The sequence below is a fragment of the Tasmannia lanceolata genome, unplaced genomic scaffold, assembly GCF_043159265.1.
Source record: "Tasmannia lanceolata isolate RefF3 unplaced genomic scaffold, GAP_Taslan_0.1 ptg000021l, whole genome shotgun sequence".
Taxonomy (NCBI): Eukaryota; Viridiplantae; Streptophyta; class Magnoliopsida; order Canellales; family Winteraceae; genus Tasmannia; species Tasmannia lanceolata.
In genome coordinates, this window is record NW_027518698.1 from 10073185 (window position 1) to 10095312 (window position 22128).

General features: G+C 37.2%; 1 protein-coding gene across 4 annotated transcripts in view; it reads left to right on the forward strand.

Moving 5' to 3' along the window:
- The first annotated feature begins 324 nt into the window (after positions 1–324).
- LOC143855436 (serine/threonine-protein kinase PCRK1-like) overlaps positions 325–22128 on the forward strand; it is a 59725-nt gene continuing 37921 nt past the window's right edge. Inside the window, exons 1-5 of one of the 4 annotated variants that reach the window (XM_077365560.1) lie at positions 325–713; positions 799–895; positions 1474–1613; positions 1909–2337; positions 8958–9218. In XM_077365560.1, the coding sequence (XP_077221675.1) occupies positions 1945–2337; positions 8958–9218 (654 nt within the window). In that variant the 5' untranslated portion in view covers positions 325–713; positions 799–895; positions 1474–1613; positions 1909–1944. The other 3 variants (XM_077365561.1, XM_077365559.1, XM_077365562.1) reach the window with 3 other exon arrangements.

Below are 22128 nucleotides of genomic sequence, written 5' to 3' on the forward strand. Positions count from 1 at the left end.
CCGTAGGGCAATCCATACCGTCCAGTTTTTATATGGGGTATGCCTGTATAGTCTAATATTTTTCAAAAAGTGTTGTACGGCACACCCCATAGTCTGATCCAAACCATCCATTTGATGAGCCACAACGTAAATACCTCTATATATCGAAGGGCTAGGATCATCCTATGGAAATCAATTTTTGGGCACAACCTATTTACGGTGTAGCCCATCAAATGGTCGGTTTGAATCATCGTATGGTGTGTGCTATACAGTACGTTTTTGGAAAAATATTTGTCTACACAGGGTTACACCGTATAAAAACCTCTTTCTATGAAAATGATGGATCGGAGGATTAGAATCATCCTATGAAAATGATTAAGACCCCGTTTACATGGAAGCTCTCTCTTTTTCAAAACCTTTTACAACATCTGCTTTTTGGGATTTTCCTTTTCCTTGTCTCTCTTTATTTTCTATAATTTTTTATGGTCAGCTGGTTTCCAGCTGCCTTCCTTGTATTGACTTTATCAGATCATGGAGTACTTGAAAAGTGGATTTTTAATTGGAAGAAATGAAGGTGAATTATTTTCAAAAATAAATAATAAAGAGAATGAAGGAAAATCTTGAAAAGACTATGTTAAGGACTTACAGGTGAAATTCTGAAATTGGGTTTTGAACAAAGGAGGGTTTCCTGCAAGTTGGAAATGAAAATTTTGTTTCTGCAATTTGTTGAAAAGGTGGGTTTTGCGCAAAATCTATAGGGGAAGTAGATTTTGTGGTTTTTATGGTAATTTCTAAATTGAATTTTGTGGGTAGTTTCAGATTTAGTGGATGAGTTTATGAAATTCTGTTGTGAAGAGAAAAGTGGCATCATTTGATCGTAGGCACACGTCTGGCTCTTGGGTTTTGCTCTGCAGAGGTATTTTTTTAATTTTATGGATTTTTAGGTTTTAGTTTGCTTACTTTGAGAAGAATTTTTGGGATTTGAAGGTTTGTATTGCACATGTTCTGTTTTATAAAAGCCCTCTTTAGTGGACTTATACAACACATTTTTTTTTTTTTTTTTTAATTTTATGGATTTTTAGGTTTTATTTTGCTTGCTTTGAAGGAGTTTTGGGATTTCAAGGTTTGTACTGCACATGTTCTGTTTTATAAAAGCCCTCTTTAGTTGACTCATACAACACATTCTAAGAATCCCCCTTCATAAAAGAAGTTAATCCCGAAATGTGGTGATTTCATACCTTTCAAAAAAAAAAGAAAAGAAATGTGGTGATTTCATATCACCAATCTAACAAACCCTTCATTTTGTACATTTTGTTTTTGACTCTCAGAGTAAGGACTTTGAGAGGGATTATTGCCCTCTTATTTTTTGAAATTCTGTTGGGAAGAGTAAAGTGGCATCATTTGATCATAGTCATACATCCGTCTCTTGGGTTTTGCTTTGCAGAGGTTTTTTTTTTAAATTTTAATTTTATGGATTTTTTGGTTTTATTGAAGGATTTTTGGGATTTCAAGGTTTGTATTGCTGAGGATTTTACGAACCCAAATCGGTTCGCAATGTGATTGATCTTCTTAGAAGGAAGATCAGCCTTTCGACCCATTTCGAGGGAAGGGTCAGTCCTCCTTTGTGCGCAAAGGTATTTTTTAAATTTTATGGATTTTAGGTTTTATTTTGCAAGAAGGATTTTTGGGATTTCATGGTTTGTATTGCGGAGAAGGACATATTCTTTTTTATAAAAGCCTTCTTTAGTGGACTTATAAAACACATTCTAATTATGCCCCTTCATTAGTAAGTTAATCCCTAACTTTGGAAATGTGGTGATTTCATATCACGAATCCAACTGCACCTTCATTTTGTACATTTTTTGAGTCTTGGTTTTGCATTGGTTCATGGTTTTGAGGCTCTCTTCTATTCTTCCTTTTGATCTGCAGTGGTAATAAAAGTTGGGTTATAATCTTTTGGGGGCTATGAAGTGTTTCCATTTCTCTAATAGAGAGAAGAAGGAAAATCCAAAGAATACAAAGTCCACAACGTCTCGTTCTTACACTAATGAATCTAATGGAGAGAAGAGGGAGCATGGCATTGTGAGGTCAGGGTCTGAATTCAATTCTCAGAATGTTTCGAGTGCGAGTGTTGAATCTTTGGGCCGGACTTCGATCCCCAGTCTGTCTCAGAGACCTAACAATCTCAGGGTGTACACATTTTCTGATCTTAAGATCGCTACAAAGGACTTCAGTCGATCACTTATGGTTGGTGAAGGCGGATTTGGCTGTGTTTATAAGGGCATAATCCGTAGTTCTGAGGAACCTTGTAACAAGCTTGAAATTGCTGTGAAACAGTTGAGTAGAAATGGAATGCAGGCAAGGTCTCTTTCACATGTTTTTCTTGAAATTTCTATTAGTCTTTTTGTCTTGTACGAGGAAAGTCGTTGATGTTTGTGCCAATTTCTCAATCCTACACGCTTTCATATCTCTATGTTTGCTATCTTTAGGTATTCACTTTTTTTATTTCTGAAAATTGAACTCAAATTCTCGTACTATGTGTGAAAAAGCTTTCAATTTTACCATTTAATTTGAGATATGTGCCCATTATTACTGCAAGTATTCTTTGGCATGCCATTCAGTTATTCATATTAACTTGTTGAGAGAGGCCATGACATTCTGAAGAGCTTTCGTAGAAGGATTCTTTTTTTTCCCTTGAAACAGTTACATATAGTTTATTACAGATTTCAGCAGAATTACAGATGTCAATTGTAATTACATCAGAAATTACAACCAGAAAGGAAAAAAAACAAGGGACGGGGTGTCTCAAATACAGTCTTTGCAACTGAAACACTCCTATGTAGCCCAATTTGAGAAATCAATCCAGAACAGTCCACCACAACCTGCGGATGAACACTTTTACGATGGAAATAAATTGTTGATTAATAACTCTTCCCCATCTACACATCCTATGCCAGTTTGTCCACCATCTCATTCACCAATCTTGGCTTTTTTGAACCCGGGATGTCACCTTAGATTTTATTAATCAAAAGAGAAACAAGAGAACTTGCCGCCTAGCCTCAAAACCCAAAAACAACGAAAAGAAACAAGTTATAAGTGGCCTCTATTAATTATAATCCGCAGAGCATCACATCTAACAGTTCCTGTGGTCTCTCTAAGGAAATCAATCCACAAGCATAAGAACTTGTTATCCTTCTTGACATATGCAGTGTTGGCTAGTGAGCCACCGATCTAGGCTGTGAATACTGGGAATTCAATACTCAACCGTAACCAATCGTTCTTGATTGGAAGTAGTCTCACATCACCTTAAGTGTATGATACAGACATAGGTTCAGGGAAATAGACGCCTCAACTGAATTCAGAATCCATATGATGAGCCATGCATTGTCCTTTTTTTTTTTTAATTCCCTAATATCGTATATCTTTATTGACCCTACTCTAAATCGTATCTACCATATTTGTAGATATCCATCATGTTCCCCAAGTAGATTATCTTGAGCCACCCATGAGTTGGGATAGTCTTGTTTTTTTTTTTTTTGAAAAAAAACAAGACTATTTTGTAAATGGAAGTATGGAACTAGATTAGTCAATCATAAATTACTTCACTCAAAACAGCGCAAGGCAGCTCCTCAAGTGTCTTAAAAAAATCAGAAATAAATGTGCCAAGGAAAATTCTGATGTAGTTTGGTGCTTGAGATCTCAAAGCAGTACACAAATGTCTAATAAATCAGAAATCATAAGAAATTCCAGTCACATGGAGTAAGAAAACAACATAAAAATCACTCCTGAATCACATAATCCACTTGAAGAATATCATCTCATAAATCTCAAAAATCTAATCAACAATCATAATTTTTTATCACAATGAAAACCTAACCAGCCCCATGAGTTCGATAAAAATTCAATATTCAATTGCTTCCTCTAAATCCCAATCACATAAATTGATTGGGAGCTCAAAGCATGAAATTTATGGAAGGTCAAATGGTTTTTAAAATAAATTTTACAATTTCTAGCTGATCAGGGGGAAAATTAGGCTTTTATAACCTATCTTTTATATGATTAAAAAAACCCATCTTCATCAAGATCCTTGTAGAGATGGAGGAACCACCTTATGGTCACAAAGGAATTAAAAAAACAATGGATAAGATTTGGGTTTCTTCAAAAGATAAGGGTTTCCTCAACCTAATATTAGAAGGCTCGCAAGGGATTAAAAAACAATGGATAAGATTAGGGTTTCTTCAAAAGATTAGGGCTTTCTCAAGCTAATATCAGAAAGATAGAGACGAACTATCCTATAACACAGGACAACCTAATCCAAATCACACTATCTAGGCTCTAGAAGGTGAAGCAAGGGTTTACATACCACGTTGTGGCTAAAAAAATAAATAAATAAAATCCATGCCAAGTTGGCTGGAAACTTCTTTCTCTTCTAAGAATTCCTGTGTGATCTATCCTCACAAGGTCGCATTGTAGATCTTCACTGTCTCAAATACCATGTCAAATTGCCTTTGAATGATTGAAGTAAAGAACAGAAGAAGAGGATAAATTGTACAACACAAGCAACCACACAAAATATTTCAGATGGGAGTTCAAGTAGAAGTCATATGAACAAGAATTAAAATCCAGAACAACATGAAGAACTTCGGATTTTAGTTTGTCTAAAACTAGCTGTAATTTTGGTATTTTAAAAGTTTCTCTTAATATTTTTGCAAGACTCATCAATTAAAATATTTCAGGTAGGAGTTCTAGTAGAAGTCATATGAACAAGAATAAAAATTCAGAACAACATGAGGAACTTCGGATTTTAGTTTGTCTAAGACTAGCTGTAATTTTGGTATTTTAATAGTTTCTCTTAAGATTTTTGCAAGACTTGTCAATTTTAAAATTTGAATAATGTTTTTGTGTAAAAGCTTATATTTTTCTTTTGTGTTAAAGTTGGGTGTAGATGAAGAGCTAAATTGAATCTAGGCCAGCATCTTGAGGGATAATATTCTTTTGATGCATATATGCATAAGTATTATTCCTTTGATGTATTTTGGAGGCTTTTGAGATTGGAATAGTTTGGGTGTAGATGAAGAGCTAAATTGAATCTAGGCCAGCATCTTGAGGGATAATATTCTTTTGATAAATATATGCATAAGTATTATTCCTTGATGTATTTTGGAGGCTTTTGAGATTGGAATGATTTTTTTTCTTTTTTGGGTATGATACCTGATGTTTTTCTTGAAGAGTAATTCTACAAGGCTCTGGTGTGATGCTACATGGTTGGTGGTGCGACGATAAGAAATAACCAAATAGGTGAGTTCTTTTGTTCTTGGTTTTCAAGTGAAGATATTTACTGTATTTTTGCATATCTTTGCATGAGCTTTTGTTCAAAAAATAAGAGGAAAGGGAAAATTGATTTGGAAATGAAGATATATGTTTGGACATTAAATTTCATGCATCAATTTGGAACCACACCAACCTGGGAAGAAAGAATTTGAAGTGATTAAGCATGAACTTGAAGTTGACTAGTGCTCAATAAGATGGAGTGACACAATCTTTGGGTTGACCTGAAATAATCATTGATGGCTAGAAAAGAAGGCAAGTCAGTTATTACTGAATGGAGGCTCAAAACATACCAAACGAGAATGTAGACCTGATAAACAAAGGAGATGGTCTAAAATTAAAATTCAATCTACATTTCAAGATAGTTCATGTTTAGACGAGGAGACAAAATGAAGCTCAACCATATGCAATGGCAGGGAAACATGGACAACCGATAGCTTACGAAGAACCTACCGATAAAGACCACTTCGATGAAGAACTCCTGATAGTTGACCTGTCTAATCCCAATGTAGGTGTTGAATTTGAAAATTCAATTTGCGATGGTTCTTAACTTCTTACTCAAAGGGTGCGTTTGGATTGCCGGAATCAAGAATCGGAATAGACATTACATTCCTTTCCAATACCGATTACCTTGTTAAACGGAAACTCGATTCCAATTCTAATGTTTGGGTAAGCATCAGAATTTTTTGGAATCAGGCGTCTAGATCTCTTCAGGAATTCCCACCTTGAGTTGGGCAAGCCCCCGCAGCCACGTTCATCTTGGGAGGGATCATGGTAAATCAAACCATAAGAAGAAACAAAAAAGAATAAAAATTGAAAGCACCTTATTTTTCACTTTTTTTATAACACTGCTAAGAGAAAAATCTGACTCTCTGTTAGTTTAGAAGGGGGAGGAACAACCTTTGATTCCTTGTTTGAATAGGAGATTTCTATTTGATTGCTTGAGGCGTGTTAGGGTTTTACATGCTTCTCTATTCTAGGGTTTTAAGAACAAGATTTACATGTTTAGGGTTTCTTCTAATTGCTTGAGGCGTGTTAGGGTTTGTAGGACTCGTTTGGAGAAAAGGGCATGAACGGTGGAGCATGAGGGAGGAGAGGGAAGGCGATAGGAGAAAAGATGCAGTGTGGTTTGGGAGATAATGGATTGCAAGTAGGAGGGGAGTGATAGTTGATGGGTTTTGTTGCTTGGAGAGAGAGAGAGAGAGAGAGAGAGAGAGAGACGTGCTTTTTTTTCTTGAGAGAGAGACATCCCGAAGGAATCAGAATACCACCTCTTTGGGTGGGTAACGTACGCCCCCAAATATTCCGGGATATTTTCCGCCCAGAGTCCCGATTCCGTTACCAATTTTCGACCCAAACAAAAGAAATTTTCGACCCGCAATCCAAACGCGCCCAAAGAACTTATTCCATTAGAATGGATTTCAGCATTATTTTTTGTTGGAAAATGTGATGATGCAGGCAATAAAAAAAGAAAATTCCTTCCTTGCCTTTGCGTCTGATGATGCATATGCCGTGCCTAATTATGCGTATGCTTGTGCGTGTGTATATTTCTGTACTGCTTCGGATGCATTTGGGAGTGCTGCTTTGGGGAGGAAGGGGGGCCAAAGAGGGTCCTTAACTCAACAAGCAGATTTTGTGAGCGATTCTCCCTTTTCCTTTTTATCTGTCCTCGGTTTTAGAACCAAAGGGTTATTATAGGTGACGTTCACTCTTGAAATTCTTCGCTTGTAAGGCGAGCACTGAAGCTTCTTTGGCGAGGGAAGGGCGATTATAGGTGACTTCTCGTGGGAGACCTCCCGACAACGACTTTTGGTCATGTTTCTTCCAATCGGGAGGGTTTGATACAAGAGCATCATCTTATTGGAAGAAGAAAAAAAATTTGAAGTTTGATGGGCCACACATGTTTTCGTTAGTGTTCTTTTGAGTTTTTCTTCTTGTTTAATTTAGTAGGTACTTTGGATATGTTTAGAAGTATATGAACAATAATAAGAGTTGAAACTTCCGGTTTTTAGTTTGTGTAAACTAGGGGCAGTTTAGATATTATAATAGTTCCACTTTAAGTTGTTTCTACGTGTACCAATGTAAAAATGTTAATAATGTTTTTGGGGCAAAACATATACTTAAGTCGCCTTTAGAGTTTCCGTTTTGGGTTAAGCTAGGTCTCTAAAATTTAAATAAGAGGTTAGGATTAAATTAAGTATGGACTAAGTTTTCGGGGTATATATAACCCGTGTGTGTGTGTATACAATCTGTATCAGTACAAATTATATATAGTCTACAGATTTTGGCACTATCATGTTTTGATAATTGCACTAACTCATCTTGTGTTTTATTATTTAAACAACTGTCAAAGTTTATTACAGTTCCCAAAATTCTCTCAGAAGCTGATTAAAACATAAAAGACAAGATGAGTTAGTGCAATGATCAAAACATGGTAGTGCCAATATAAGTAGCCTATATATAATGGGAAGTGATATCATAACTTCTTTGTTTTAATAATGGCACTCTATACTTTATTAACCACAATTCATATTGTTTGTTGAGAATATCTTGTAAATTGTTACAGCCTACAAATTTTGATTAGAAAGTAAAAAGGAGTGGAGTGCCATAATTATAAAAAAAAAGGCAGTGGAGTGCCATGACTAAAATGAGGGAGTGTGCATATCAATTCCTTTATATGTTGATCTTTGATGTATTTTGGAGGTTTTTTGACCGCAATGAATGAAGTTTCTTCTTCTTTGATTGTGATACCTGTGGATTGTGTTGGAAAATGATTCTACAAGGCTCATGTTGTGATTCTACATGAATGGTGGTGGTGCTACCAAATTGGTATTTTTTTTTTTCTTTGTTGTTCAAGTTAACTTATTTATTTTGGATTTTCTGCTGAATTTTTGCGTCAGTTTTTGAGCTGGAAATGGGAGGAAAGGGGAAAAAATGGTATATGCTGGTAATCAATATCCCTGCATCATATTTCACCTCAGTTATAGTTATTGTTTTTTTGTAGAAATGGTTTTCTTTTTGTTTGATGGTCCAAACTCTTTCATGCTTGTCTTATTGGTGAACAAGGTTTTAAATATCAGTTTCATTTCAGTTTCGGCCTCCATAGAAACTGAAACGTTTTGATTTTGGTTGAATTTCGGTAGAAATTCTGTGATTAAATCACAGAAACTTAGGGAAACCTATGCAAATGATATAATTTTAACTTGAAACTTAATTAAATTCTGGAATAAGGCAAATAAACCTTTAAAAACCCATCACATAAGCAAGATAACCATCCATAATGATTTAATAGCATCGAACCTCTAGTAACATGTGCGACCCCTAGTAAACCACGCATAATGATTTATTAGCATTGGACCCCTAGTAACATGCGCGACCCCTAGTAATATGTGCTGATAATGTAGTCCATACCACATTTTACGTGCAATGTAGTACTAATGCATTTACGATTCTGGTTTCAATATGCATTTCGGTTTTGGTATCGTTTCGGTGGGGATGAAAACCAAAACATTTCGGTCGTTTCATGTCGGTTTCGGTGGATATTTAAAAACATGTTGATGAACTGAGTAACTCTTTTTTTTTTTTTTTTGCATTTTCAGGTGTCTCTGTTTGTTAAGATGTTTTTCTTATCATTTTCCTTTATCTCTCAGGGGTATAAGGAGTGGATGACAGAAGTAAATGTTCTTGGGGTTGTTGACCATCCGAATCTTGTCAAACTATTGGGCTACTGCGCCGAAGATGATGAAAGAGGGGTCCAACGACTCTTGGTTTATGAATTTATGCCCAATAGGAGTGTAGAGGACCATTTATCTAAAATTTCAAAAACAACACTTTCATGGGCCATGAGACTAAAAATAGCTCAAGATGCTGCTCGTGGCTTAAAATATCTCCATGAAGAAATGGATTTTCAGGTACTACATTTTCTTGTTCGTCGGATTTCATGTTATCTTGCTATCTTATTTGGATTTATTCATGCATGATTATGTTGCGTTGATTTCTAATTGAATATGGGTATTTTTGTCCATTGTGCGCAATATCTCCAACATTTCTAGTATAGTCTTGTTTATATGTCCATTTTATCAAATCAATGCTAGAGTAAAACATTCTCAAAATGCACCACTTTGTATTGATTACCTTGTTTAGGGCATGTTGTATCTTACATTATTGGGTGTTGATCTAATGACATTTTTATCTTTACCTTTATAGGTCATGGCATGATAAGGACAATAAAAAAATGTAGGCCATAGAAGTTGCTATTCAGATAAGCTGTATTACTGTATTTAATAATTTAAAGCAAGCAATTGCTGTTTTATTATCTTCGTTTGAACAACTTAAACATATGTTGTAACCTTCCAAAGTGTTCTGGACATCTTTCTATTAATTAATGTAAGAGTTGTGGTCCCTCTTTTGTTTCGTTTTGTTATGATTCACATGTTCTTTCCAAGGAAAATGTGATTGAGCAAAAGTAATGGTTTGATTATACAAACCAGTAATCTACTGGGTCCCGCTGTATGGATTGTACACCAAAATCTCTCCCATCGGAAAATCCTAACCCTCTGATGTGCAGAGATCATTACATTAAATCAAATATTGGCAGTTGACTGCAAATTGAAATCTTAGGATCATCCAACGGGGAGATTACTGTGACATGGCCATCCACAATGGGTCCAAGACAAGGAAGCAGGAATCTCTACTTGGAATGGGGAATCGTGATTCCCCGAAACGCGATTCAGAAACGGGAATCTTCTCGATTCCCCAATTTTTGGGAATCCCGTTTCGGAAATGTGGGAAACGTGATTCCCACTCTATGGAAAATGCGACTCCCACTCTATGGGAAATGTGTATCCCACTCTATGGGAAGCACATTTCCCATTTACCCTCCTTGTGTCTTGCTAGTCCTCTTCTCTTCTTGGTGGGCCTCTTCTCTTCCTCTTCTTAGTATTTACATGTAAAGTCATGTAAATACTATTAAAATATTAATGTCTTTACTATTTTTATTGTTTAAAATAATAAATGTCTTTACTATTTTTATTGTCCATTTACTTAAGATTTAATATAAATAAAGGAATACCCCCCCCCCCCCCCCGTCATTTGATACTATTAAAATAATAAATGTCTTTACTATTTTTATTGTCCATTTACTTAAGATTTAATGTAAATAAGGGAATTAAGGCCCCCCGCCCTCGCCTCATTTGAATCTATAAAAAATAGTTTCAAGACCCAAATCTAAAAGGATTAAAAGTCAACTTTCCAGTTCTAGTACAAAATTCGAAAAAAACTGGTCGGACCAAAATCTTAACTTCCAAACGATGGGGTATTTTTCTAATTTTAAAAATTCATAAATTCTATCATGTCCAAACATTATTAAATCTCAAAAGTCTGGTAAAGAAATCTCATAATTTGGTTTCTAAATTTTTTTCATCTTGTAAGGCAGGGGTAAACGAACTGGTCAAAAGACTGGCCAACACAGGCATTTTGGCTGATAGTGATTTTCCTTTAAGTAAATGTTGAATCTTTTAATAAAAAATATTTTTTTAATATCTTGTTCATATAATTATTTCTTATATTTCTTATATTTTTTAATAATTTTTATTTTTTTATTTTTTTAAGTATTTAACCATTAAAAAAATTCTCCGACGCTTCCCGTTTCCCACCTTCCCGAGAGCCATTGCTTCTCGCTTCCCGCTCTGGCAACCATTGTCCAAGATGATAAATGGTTTCGATGCTAAAACAGGTGCAATCCACATGCAATTTCACCCATTCATATTTTTCCTTGACAAAATGTGCTGTATACATTCACACATGCCCATTACCAACATACATAATATACATAGGGTAGTGTCCAGGCAATTTCTCACAAAGCCATTTCATGGCCCCTCTTTTTCAAAAGAGATGTGCCACCTCAGCTGAATTTGTCTTAATTATTTAATTCATATGAGATGACACTTCCCTCTTGAAAAAAGTGGTTGCAAAATTGCTTTTGCGAAATTGCCTAGGCACTCCTTGTATATATATATATATATATATATATATATATATATATATAGAGAGAGAGAGAGAGAGAGAGAGAGAGAGAGAGAGGAAATGGTTTGTGTGCAGTTGCACAGATAAGTTATCTGTGCATGGCTCACAAACCATTTGGGGGGGGGGGCATTTTTGAGGGGATCCAAAGCATTCCAAAATCTGTGCATGGCTCACAAACCATTGGGGGGGGGGGGGGGGACATTTTTGGGGGGATCCAAAGCATTCATTTGGAAGGTCCTTTGTATTTTAGCCGTGTCCCCGTTTCTAAATTTTGTGGATTTGCCGTGTCCGTGTCGACATGCGACACTCGTGTCCGTGTCCACAAATCATAGTAAAAGCGGAATTGATTCAAAATTAGTTATTTCTGGAATTTTCAGAAATCTTTCTTGGCTGATTTTGAACTAAAATACAAGAAATTTTTGTTATAAAAATTATTTAATCTATTCAAGATAGCTTCTTTAAATCTCTTCGTAATATTTCTATATATAAAGAAACTAAAGATTTATTCAAAACCCTAGTACGCCATGAAGAGAATGTTTTTTACACACACACATATATATTTAAAAGATTCAATAACAACACCTAACAGCTAATAGTCCCACATCGGAAGCGGTGAGAGAGTTCCCAGGCTATATGTGTAGACCCCCATTCCTTGTGTAGACACATTTTCTGCGGGAAAAACAAAACCGGGGAGGGCTGCGGCCTAGAACCGTACAATATCTACATGGATGGTCGGGGCGTTACAAATATGGTATAAGAGCCGTATCTCCTCTAGTACGGTGTGCTAGCGAAGACGCTGGGCCCTTTAAGGGGGGTGGATTGTAATAGTCCCACATCGGAAGCGGAGATAGAAACTTCCTGGATTATATGTGTAGACCCTCATTCCCTATGTAGACGCGTTTTCTGCGGGAAAAACAAAACTGGGGAAGGCTGCGGCCTAGAACCAGACAATATCTACATGGATGGTCGGGGCGTTTCAAATATGGTATCAGAGCCGTACCTCCTCTAGTACGATGTGCCAGCGAGGACGCTGGGCCCTTTAAGGGGGTGGATTGTAATAGTCCCATATAAGAAGCGGAGAGAGAAGGTTTCTGGGTTATATGTGTAGACCCCCATTCCCTGTGTAGACGCGTTTTCTGATGGAAAAACAAAACCGGGGAGGGCTGCGGCCTAGAACCGGACAATATTTACATGGATGGTCGGGGCGTTACGTAACATCTTTTTAATCTTCTTTATTAAAATTTTCGAAGTTCTAAAGTTGGGTTCAAAGTCGAATTTGAAAAGAAATTTCAAGCTATATAATTTTAGGGATTGATCTTTTAGAAAAGAACATCTAACATAATTCTTAATTCATAAAGAACTTAAAGAAAATCCTTTTTAATACCTTAACTCAAATAACTAGTTTTATTTAAGGTAAATCCATTAATTTTTGTACTCATGAATTTAAAACTAAAATACTGGACACTTGCTTGAAGACGAACCGCACCCTCGAAGCAATCCCTCTCTTCTCCTTCCCTCTTCTTCTTCTTTTTCTTCTTTCCTTTTCCCCTCTTTTTTTTCTCTCTCTTTCTTTTTCTTTTTCTTTTTCTTTTTCTCTTCCCTTTCCTTTTTTTTCCTTTCGGGTTTTCTCTTCTCCTCTCTCTCTCAATTGGTTTCTCCCTCTCCCTCTACTTTTGACGTCAGAAATAGAGGGGAGGGGGGATGGCATTTATTTATATAAAATTTTGGAGAAAGATTCTTTTCCACCAATAGAAAGCTTCTCCAAATCCTTTCTTTCTTACTTTCTTTAATTTGTTTGATCTCTTTCCTAGTTCTAAAGATTCTATTGGTTACTAAAAGCAATTATGATGTGGCAAGGATTCCTAAATAGGAGGAATACTAATCTTAATCAAATAGCGGTTTAAATTTCACAAAGTGTGCCCCACTTTTCTAAGAAATATCTTAATAATATCAATACCGTAATTAACCCATACTCATATCATAAATGGGTCATAACTTCCTCAAATCATGTCCGAATCGCGAAATCTTGGGCCCGTTGGATAGATAATCGAAAAAGCCATCCAATGAGACCACAATCAAATCAAACGGACAAGGTTTGATGCCCAAGCTACAATTAAAGTAACGAAAATACATAATTTTCTAATTAATATCTCCATCCTTTTTCTACTTTATCTACAAATACACAATTTTCATGGAACTTATTTTACTTGGGTTTCACGAAAATTTTTATGTTTTTACAAATTAAAGATTTTAAGAGAAGAAAATATAAGGGCCTTTGATTCCATAAGTCGCTTGATTGTAAAAGATCAAGTAGGATCGACACTCGAATGACATGATCTGTCATCTATACGAGTCCGTCGATGATCTAAAGGATCTTAGGCTCGATCCGACGGTCTAAGAGGCCCAATTATAAATCGAACTTGTGGGTTGTTGATAAAAAAGGGATCTACAAACAAAATTAATAAACACTTGAACATCCAAATGGATCCTGGAAGAACACAAGCCTTGGATGATTAACTTGATTGGTATTCACTTTTATATGTGTGCAAGTTTTGTTCTTTGAAGGCTGCAAATCTCAGAATTTTTGAACGAATTCTGTTGTGCGTCTTCTCCTCTTTCTCACCTTTTTTCGTGAAAGGATTAATATCTTGGAAAATACTTATCATCACCTTGACTCGTCACAAAGAAAGCCACCAATTTTTAGAGCTTGCTGTCCATCTACACCATTCACTTGATAATCAACTTCCCAAATGCCCCTTTATGCCTCATGAATTAACCGATCCAACCCACCTCTATTAGCATCAAGAAAGATCTATCCTCCACAGCCCAACCATCCTCCATGAACCATACTTTGTTTGTTACGTGCAAACAATCCTCCTAATAACAGCCGAGTCATCCAATCCCTCTCCAACTTGCACTAAAAACCTGCTCCCATTGGTGGACCCAATCCCAAACCCAGTTTTGATCAAAAGTTCAAAACCCATAATTCCAAACAGGCCCTTTGTAACACCTATAAATACAACATTGAAATCTCCATTTCATTACCTGATCTTGTCCGAGCTACAGTCACCCATCTCACTATTCCTACCCTTGGAAAAAAAAAACTAATCCCATCTCATCTTATATTTTTTTTTATTCAACAGACCAGTCCTTTTATCCTTGCCATATCCCCTTTGAATCCAAATCACCATCCCCCCATCATCACCTTGACCCCAAAGTCACCAAAGCTGAACCCTTTTTTATGCACTTAAACCCACCACCTTTTACGACCTTCCATACCACCACCTTCCTATCTGGCCGAGTCTCACATCATTCATTATTAGGGCTTCTGTGAGCGCCACTACATCATCCACCCACTGCTCCGGAGGTAATTGTTCCATCGACTGTGCCTAATGATGCTCCTGTGTCATCTCTTACACGTTCTCATTCTACTCAGCACTCTATTTCTGACGTGGTTTCTTATGCTCTCATGTCACCTATTCTTAGTTCTTTTTTGTCATCTATATCCTCTGTTTTTATACCTCGTTCAGTTGCAGAGGCTTTAGTATATCCTGGTTGGCAAGTAACGATGGATGCTGAGATGGGTGCTTTGTAGACGAATCATACATGACCATTGGTTTCTCTTCCTCCTGGAGCTCAGGCTGTAGGTTGTAACTGGGTGTTCACAGTCAAATATTTACCAGATGGTACAGTGGAGAGACTGAAGGCAAGATTGGTAGCAAAAGGATACACACAAACCTATGGCATTGATTACATAGACACGTTATCTCCCGTCGCTAAAATCCCGTCAGCCAGAGTTCTGATCTCACTTGCTGTTAGTATATCATGGCCCCTTTATCAATTAGATGTCAAAAATTGCATTCTTGCATAGTAATCTGCAGGAGGAGGTTTATATGGAGCAACTTCCTGGGTATGTTGCTTAGGAGGAGTTGAAGAATGTTGTCTGTAAGTGGAACAAGGCTTTGTATGGCCTTAAGCAATCTCCCCATGTTGGTTTGGGAGATTCAGTGAAGCAGTTGTTAGGTTTGGCATGACTCAGTGCTCTGTGGACCATTCCGTATTCAGCTCTCAGTCTATGGATGGTCAGATCTTTCTGGATGTCTATATTGACGACATTATTATTACTTGGAGTGATAGTACAGGTATAAAGAAGTTTAAGGATTTCCTTCAGAAAGAGTTCAAAAATTTATGAGCTCAAGTTCAGATAGAATTTATGAGGTAGAGATACATGAGGAAAATGATTGTGCGCTCGAGCGCATATAAGCTTATATGCGCTTGAGGGCCAAAACACATGGGTCCCACATTTTTTGTGGTGATCCAAACCATTTATTTGCAAGGCCCCTACATAGATAGGGTGTGTACCAAAAATCAGGTCCATTGGATCATCCTAACCCCTCCAAAAGTGGAGGGCAAAAATGGGCAGATTTGTGGCGAATGGTGTCTGTCCATTTTGCCCTCCACTTTTGGATGGGTTAGGATGATCCTATGGAGCTGATTTTTTGTACACACCCTATCTATGTCAGGGCCTTTCAAATGAATGCTTTGGATCATACAGGGTGGGGGCCACATTTTTGTGGGGATCAAAACCATTCATTTGGAAGGCCCTTCCATGGATAAGGTGTGGCCCAAAAATCAGCCCCATTCGATCGTCCTAACCCAATCAAAGGTTGGGGGGCGGGGGGGGGAATCGATAGACACTTTGTGTCCATGTTTCTGCCCATTTTTCCCCTCCACAAATGGCAGGGTTAGGATGATACAATGGGACTGATTTTGGGCCACACCCTATCCATGGAAGGGCCTTCCAAGTGAATGCTTTGGACACCCAAAAAATGTGGGCCCCTACCCTATTTCTGCACACGTGTATATATATTGTAAGCCCAAGGGTACATGCCTCTCTTGTTTTGATGATCAACAAACTCAAATTGATGGTAGTTTGCTAATGGTTGCTCTAGTGTTGTGATTAAGATAGATCTCATTCATATCAACACTTGGAGCAAGAAGAACAACGGCTAGTCTCGGAGAAAGTCAAGTCTCGGTGGTTATCCTTCAAGCCATATGGTGTATCGAAGAATCAAGAGAACCACAAGTGCAAGAACATATTCGAAGACCATCTCAAGACAAGGAAAAGCTCATGCAAGCACCCAGGAAGATTGAAGTTCAAGAAGACTCATGGTTCATATGTTTAGAATGCATAGGAGTCCTCTTGGCATTTAATGTTTGCATGTTTAGATGTTTTCAAAAAATCTTTAAAACTATTTTTCTAAGTGCATTAATGTATTTGAAAACACATTTTTAAAGCCCAAAGACCAAGGCCCTAAGTCCCTCTCACAAATTATTTAAAAACAAGTTTTTAAAGCAGGGCCGGTCGACCGGGCTAGGTTTATGCGACCGCGGGATGCTACCTGGAATTCCAGGGCATCTCGAAATTTATCAGGCCGGCCCGGTATACCGCGGATAAGTTTTCTAGAAATCTAGAAAACACCCAGGTTGGTCTTGGCGGGCGACCGCGACCCCCTCGGTCGATCGTAGAACTCTTTTTAGAGCAAAATTATTTTGAAACAGGTTGTCCTCAGAGGGCGACCGCAACGATAACAATTTTGAAAATAAAAACGAGGCGCCCGATAAGGGCGGGCGACCACGGTGGCTCGGTCGACTGTGCCAGTTCGGCGAAAGAGCCGTTTGAGCCTGTCAGTGGTAGGTGCAACTACCCCACCTACATAGTTTTATTACGGTTTTGCCATTGAGGTTTTCTAAATTAACTGTGTATTTAAACATGAAGAAAAACCTCATTTCACACCTTTTGAACATTTTGAAAAACCCTAGAGCTATTCTCTTTGAAAGATCAAAAGGATTATTCATCAAATCTCTTGTGCATTCAAACTTGCATTCATTTCTTGCCAAGAGGTTCTCCCTACGCATTTAGTTTCAATCATTGGGAGTCTTGTGAGCTTTGAGAGTTGTATTCGCCTTAAAGAGACTTGAGAGCTTTTCATTTTCTTTCTTCCTTCTTCTATTTGTATTTGAAGTCGCAAAGAGGAGTTTCTTGCTTCAAGGCCGCGGTACAACGAAGAAGAACGTCCTTTGAGGTGGATTTGTAATACAAGGGTGTGTCCCCTTGTGGAGGCGGTGATCGCTTGTATACGCTTTGTGAGGCGGCGTTGAGGAACTTTGCCATAATGGAGTAAATCCCAAGGAAAGACCAAGTACTTGGGTAGTGGAGTAGGTCAAGTTGTGACCGAACCACTATAAAATCATTGTGTGGTCTCCTTGCTTCCTCTCCTCTCTCTTGTAGTGTGATTGGTAATCTCTTTCCTCTTTCTATTTGGATATAATCTTTAACAAGGGTTAGAACTAACTAGGTTAATTTCACAAGCCCTAGCTTTGAATAGAAATTTTTTAAAACACCCAATTCACCCCCTCTTGTCTGTTGCCCTTCGGAATTTCACTTGGTATCAGAGCTAAAGGCTCTTATAGAGATTTTAGATCCTAAAATCTACAAGAGAAAGATCCATGGCCACCAATCCTCCTCCATCCTCATCTAATCCCCTTCCTCCTCCAGTAGCTTCCTCCGGGTATATTGAGGGTCTTGCCTCAAATAAACCTCTGTATTTTAATGGACTAAACTACGGATATTGGAAAATTAGAATGGCCTTTTATTTAAAATCCGTAGATTTTAAAATTTGGGAGCTAGTCCAAGATGGGTACATTGAACCCGCAACGGATAGGAAGGAATGGAGTCCCACCGACAAGAGAAAGGCTACATTGGATGCCAAAGGAGTAACACTACTTTTTTGTGCTCTCTCTCCTGAGGAATTCAATAGAGTCTCAACTTGTAAGACGGCTAGGGAAATTTGGACCTCACTTGAGACAGCTCATGAAGGGACGACTTAAGTGAAGAAATCTAAGGTTAATATGCTTATTAGTGATTTTGGGGCCTCTGAGATGCATGAAGGAGAGTCTATCTGCAACATGTTCACAAGATTTACTAATATTGTAAATTAGTTGAATGCCCTAGGAAAAACTTACACAAATTATGAGTTGGTTCAAAGACTCCTTAGATGTTTCCCGGATTCTTGGGATCCAATGATCACGGTGGTTGAGCAATCAAAAGACTTGGATACTCTTCAACTTGACAATCTCATGGGAAACCTAATCACCCATGAGATGAAGATGAAGAAGAGGGAAAGTAAAAGAAAAAGGAAAGAAGGAAGAATCAAAGAAGAAGGATGTGGCTTTCAAAGCCAAAGTTCACAGTGATGAAGATGACAGTGATAGAGAGTTAAGCATGGAAAACTTAACCTCGGAAATAGCTCTCCTCTCCAAAAGGATCTCTCGATTTGGGAAATTCAATTGGAAGAATCGATCATCAAGAAGAAGCAAATCCCCAAAGAGAAACAAAGATAGAAGAAGAAGAGAAGATGATGATCCAGTCCGATGTTTCGAATGCGGCAAAGAGGGACACATCCTTACTAAGTGCCCACTACTCAAGAAGGACTCGGATAGAAGAAAAGGAACAGATGACAAGAAGAAGAAGAGTTTTAGTGCAAATTGGGATGGCTTAAGCGACACATTACGGAGTGACTTGAGTGGAGATGAGAAATCAAACTTTGTATGCTATATGGCAAGCGATCCATCTCAACTCAATGTAAGCCAAATTCTAGACTCTTTTCTTACTAACAGTGATGTTGATAGTAGTAGCGGTAGTGAAAGTGACAATGAAGATGAACAACCTACCATGAATGAACTAATTGACACATGTCAAGAAGTCAAGAAAGCATTGCCTCTTGAAGTTTCCAAAACTAAAAAATTGAAGAAATCTCTTGAAATGATAACCAAGGATTTTAGAAACTTGAAGAATGAGTTTGATGACAAATCTTCTTTAAATGATAAACTTGTTATGGAAAACACCTTGCTCAAAGGGAAACATGAAAATCTAAGTTGTAAATTTGATCATTTAAAGGAAGAAAATGAAAAATTGTATATTGACATTAAAAAATTATATGATGAGAACAAAGTACTCAAAAGTGAAAATGATAAACTTGTTCTTAGACATGCATGTGGGAAGGACAAGCTTGATGAATTTTAGCAAGCAAGGTTTCTATTGGGAAACAAGGTCTTTGTTACCAAGAGCCCCAAAAGAAAGTTGCTTATAAAACCAAGTTTGTTAAATCCAAAACCCCTTACAAGAATTTTAACACTTATTCTCCTACATGTTATTACTGTGGAAAACTTGGACATTATAATTATAAAAGTAGATTGAGAAAGTCATCTAACCTTGTTTGGGTATAGAAGGATAAGTCTTTTGATACTAACAATGGAGGACCCAACATAGCATGGGTACCTAAGGGCAAGACTTAAATTCTTTTTTGTAGGAGTGCTTGAGCTCAAGAGTCACAATGGATAGATAGTACTTGGATAGTGGATGCTCAAGGCACATGACGGGAGACCCCACCAAATTCTCAAGCATTGTCATGGGAGACAAAGGACATGTCACATTTGGAGACAATGGCAAAGGGAAAATCATCGGGGAAGGTACTATTAAACTTAAAGGCCTTAGTATAAAAAATGTTTTTCTTGTAAAAGGCCTACATCAAAACTTGTTAAGTATTAGCGAACTATGCGATGTTGATTGTGAAGTTTTATTTAAAAATAACAAATGCATAGTTAAGAAAGAAAAAGAAAGTAAAATCAAATTTGTAGTGGCTAGAGACAGAAGTCTATAGTCATTGGTCTTAGAAGAGCTAGATGACCAAGACGTGAAATGTCTTTCCTCCGTAGAAGACAACTCATGGATTTAGAATAAAAGGCTAGGCCATGCGAATATGGATCTAATGTCGAGGCTTGCTTCAAAAGAGATTGTGAAAGGTTTACCCAAGTTGAAATATGAGAATGATATTGTATGTAGAGGTTGTCAACTTGGTAAACAATATAAAGATTCTTTTAAACCCAAGCATATCATATCTACATCTAGACCATTACAATTACTGCATATGGATTTGTTTGGTCCCATGAAAACATGGAGTCTTAATGGTAGAAGATACGTGTTTGTGATTGTTGATGATTTCTCTAGATTTACTTGCGTTTGTTTTCTTGCATCCAAAGATGAAACGTTTGAAAACTTTTGTGCTATGCAATAGATTACAAATTGAAAAATGTTGCAAGATTTCAAAATTATGAGTGATCATGGAACTGAATTTGAAAACATTCACTTTAGTTCATATTTCAAAGAACATGGAATTGATCACAACTTTTCAACACCTAGAAACCCACAACAAAATGGTGTAGTGGAGAGGAAAAATAGGGTTCTTCAGGAAATGGCTAGGTCTATGCTCCATGACAAGAATTTTCCTAGAATTTTTTGGGCAGAAGCCGTTAACACGGCCTGCTATGTCATTAATAGAGTTATGATTAGGCCTCACACTCGCAAAACACCTTATGAGCTTTGGAATGATAGAAAGCCATATATTAAATATTTTAAGGTGTTTAGGTGTAAGTGTTATGTCTTGAACATTAAAGACAACCTTCACAAATTTGATGCCAAATCCGATGAAGGTATTTTCCTTGGATACTCTACTAGAAGTAAATCATATAGAGTATTCAATAGAAGAACACTATGTGTTGAAGAAGTCATCCATGTGAAATTTGATGAACTTAGTGAAGAAATGAAAAGATTACATGATGATGATGAAGATTATGAAGTCACCTCCCGAAACACAAACCAAAATGAAACTGTAAATGAAGTGCCTGTTGATAACATTAGTGAAACCTTAGAGACACTAGAGCTTGATAGTGCTCCTAAAGAGGTCGATGATCAAGGGAAAGGAAAACAGATTCTATCCGGTCACCCAAGTACCCAAATCATTTGTGATACCTCTCAATGAGTCAAAACTAGGTCTCACTATAGAAATGTGTGTGAATTTGCTTCATTTTGGTCACATATAGAGCCAAAGAGTATAGATGAGGCGGAGAAAGATGATTTTTGGATTATTTCCATGCAAGAGGAACTAAATCAATTCGAAAGAAACAAAGTTTGGCAATTAGTTCCTAGACCTAGAGACCACTCCGTGATTGGCACTATGTGGGTCTATAGAAATAAGTTAGATGAACAAGGGGAGATTCAAAGGAACAAAGCTAGATTGGTAGCCCAAGGTTACAATCAAGAAGAATGAATCGACTATGATGAAATCTTTGCACCCGTAGCCCGGTTAGAGGCCATTAGGATGCTTCTTGCATTTGCTTGCCATAGAGGATTCAAGCTATATCAAATGGATGTCAAGAGCGCATTCTTAAATAGGTTCATAATGGAGGAAGTGTATGTTGAACAACCTCCCGGATTTGAAGATTTTAAATTCCCTAACCATGTCTATAAGTTGAACAAAGCCCTATATGGTTTAAAGCAAGCTCCTAGAGCTTGGTATGATAGGCTAAGTTCATTCTTATTAGACAAAGGCTTTGATATGGGTAAGGTTGATAAAACCCTTTTCATCAAACGACAAGGAGATGACATACTCATTGTATAAGTATATGTTGATGATACCATTTTTGGTTCAACAAATGAAAGTATGTGTACTGAGTTTGCCTAATGCATGCAAAATGAATTGAAATGAGCATGATGGGAGAACTTAAATATTTCCTAGGTCTACAAATTCATCAATTGAAAAATGACATATTCATCAACCAAGAAAAATATACAAGAGAATTGCTTAAAAAGTTTGGGATGGATAGCTCTCCAACAAAGCCTACTCCTATGAGTACATCCACCAAACTAAGCAAAGATGATCTTGGCCCATCTATTGA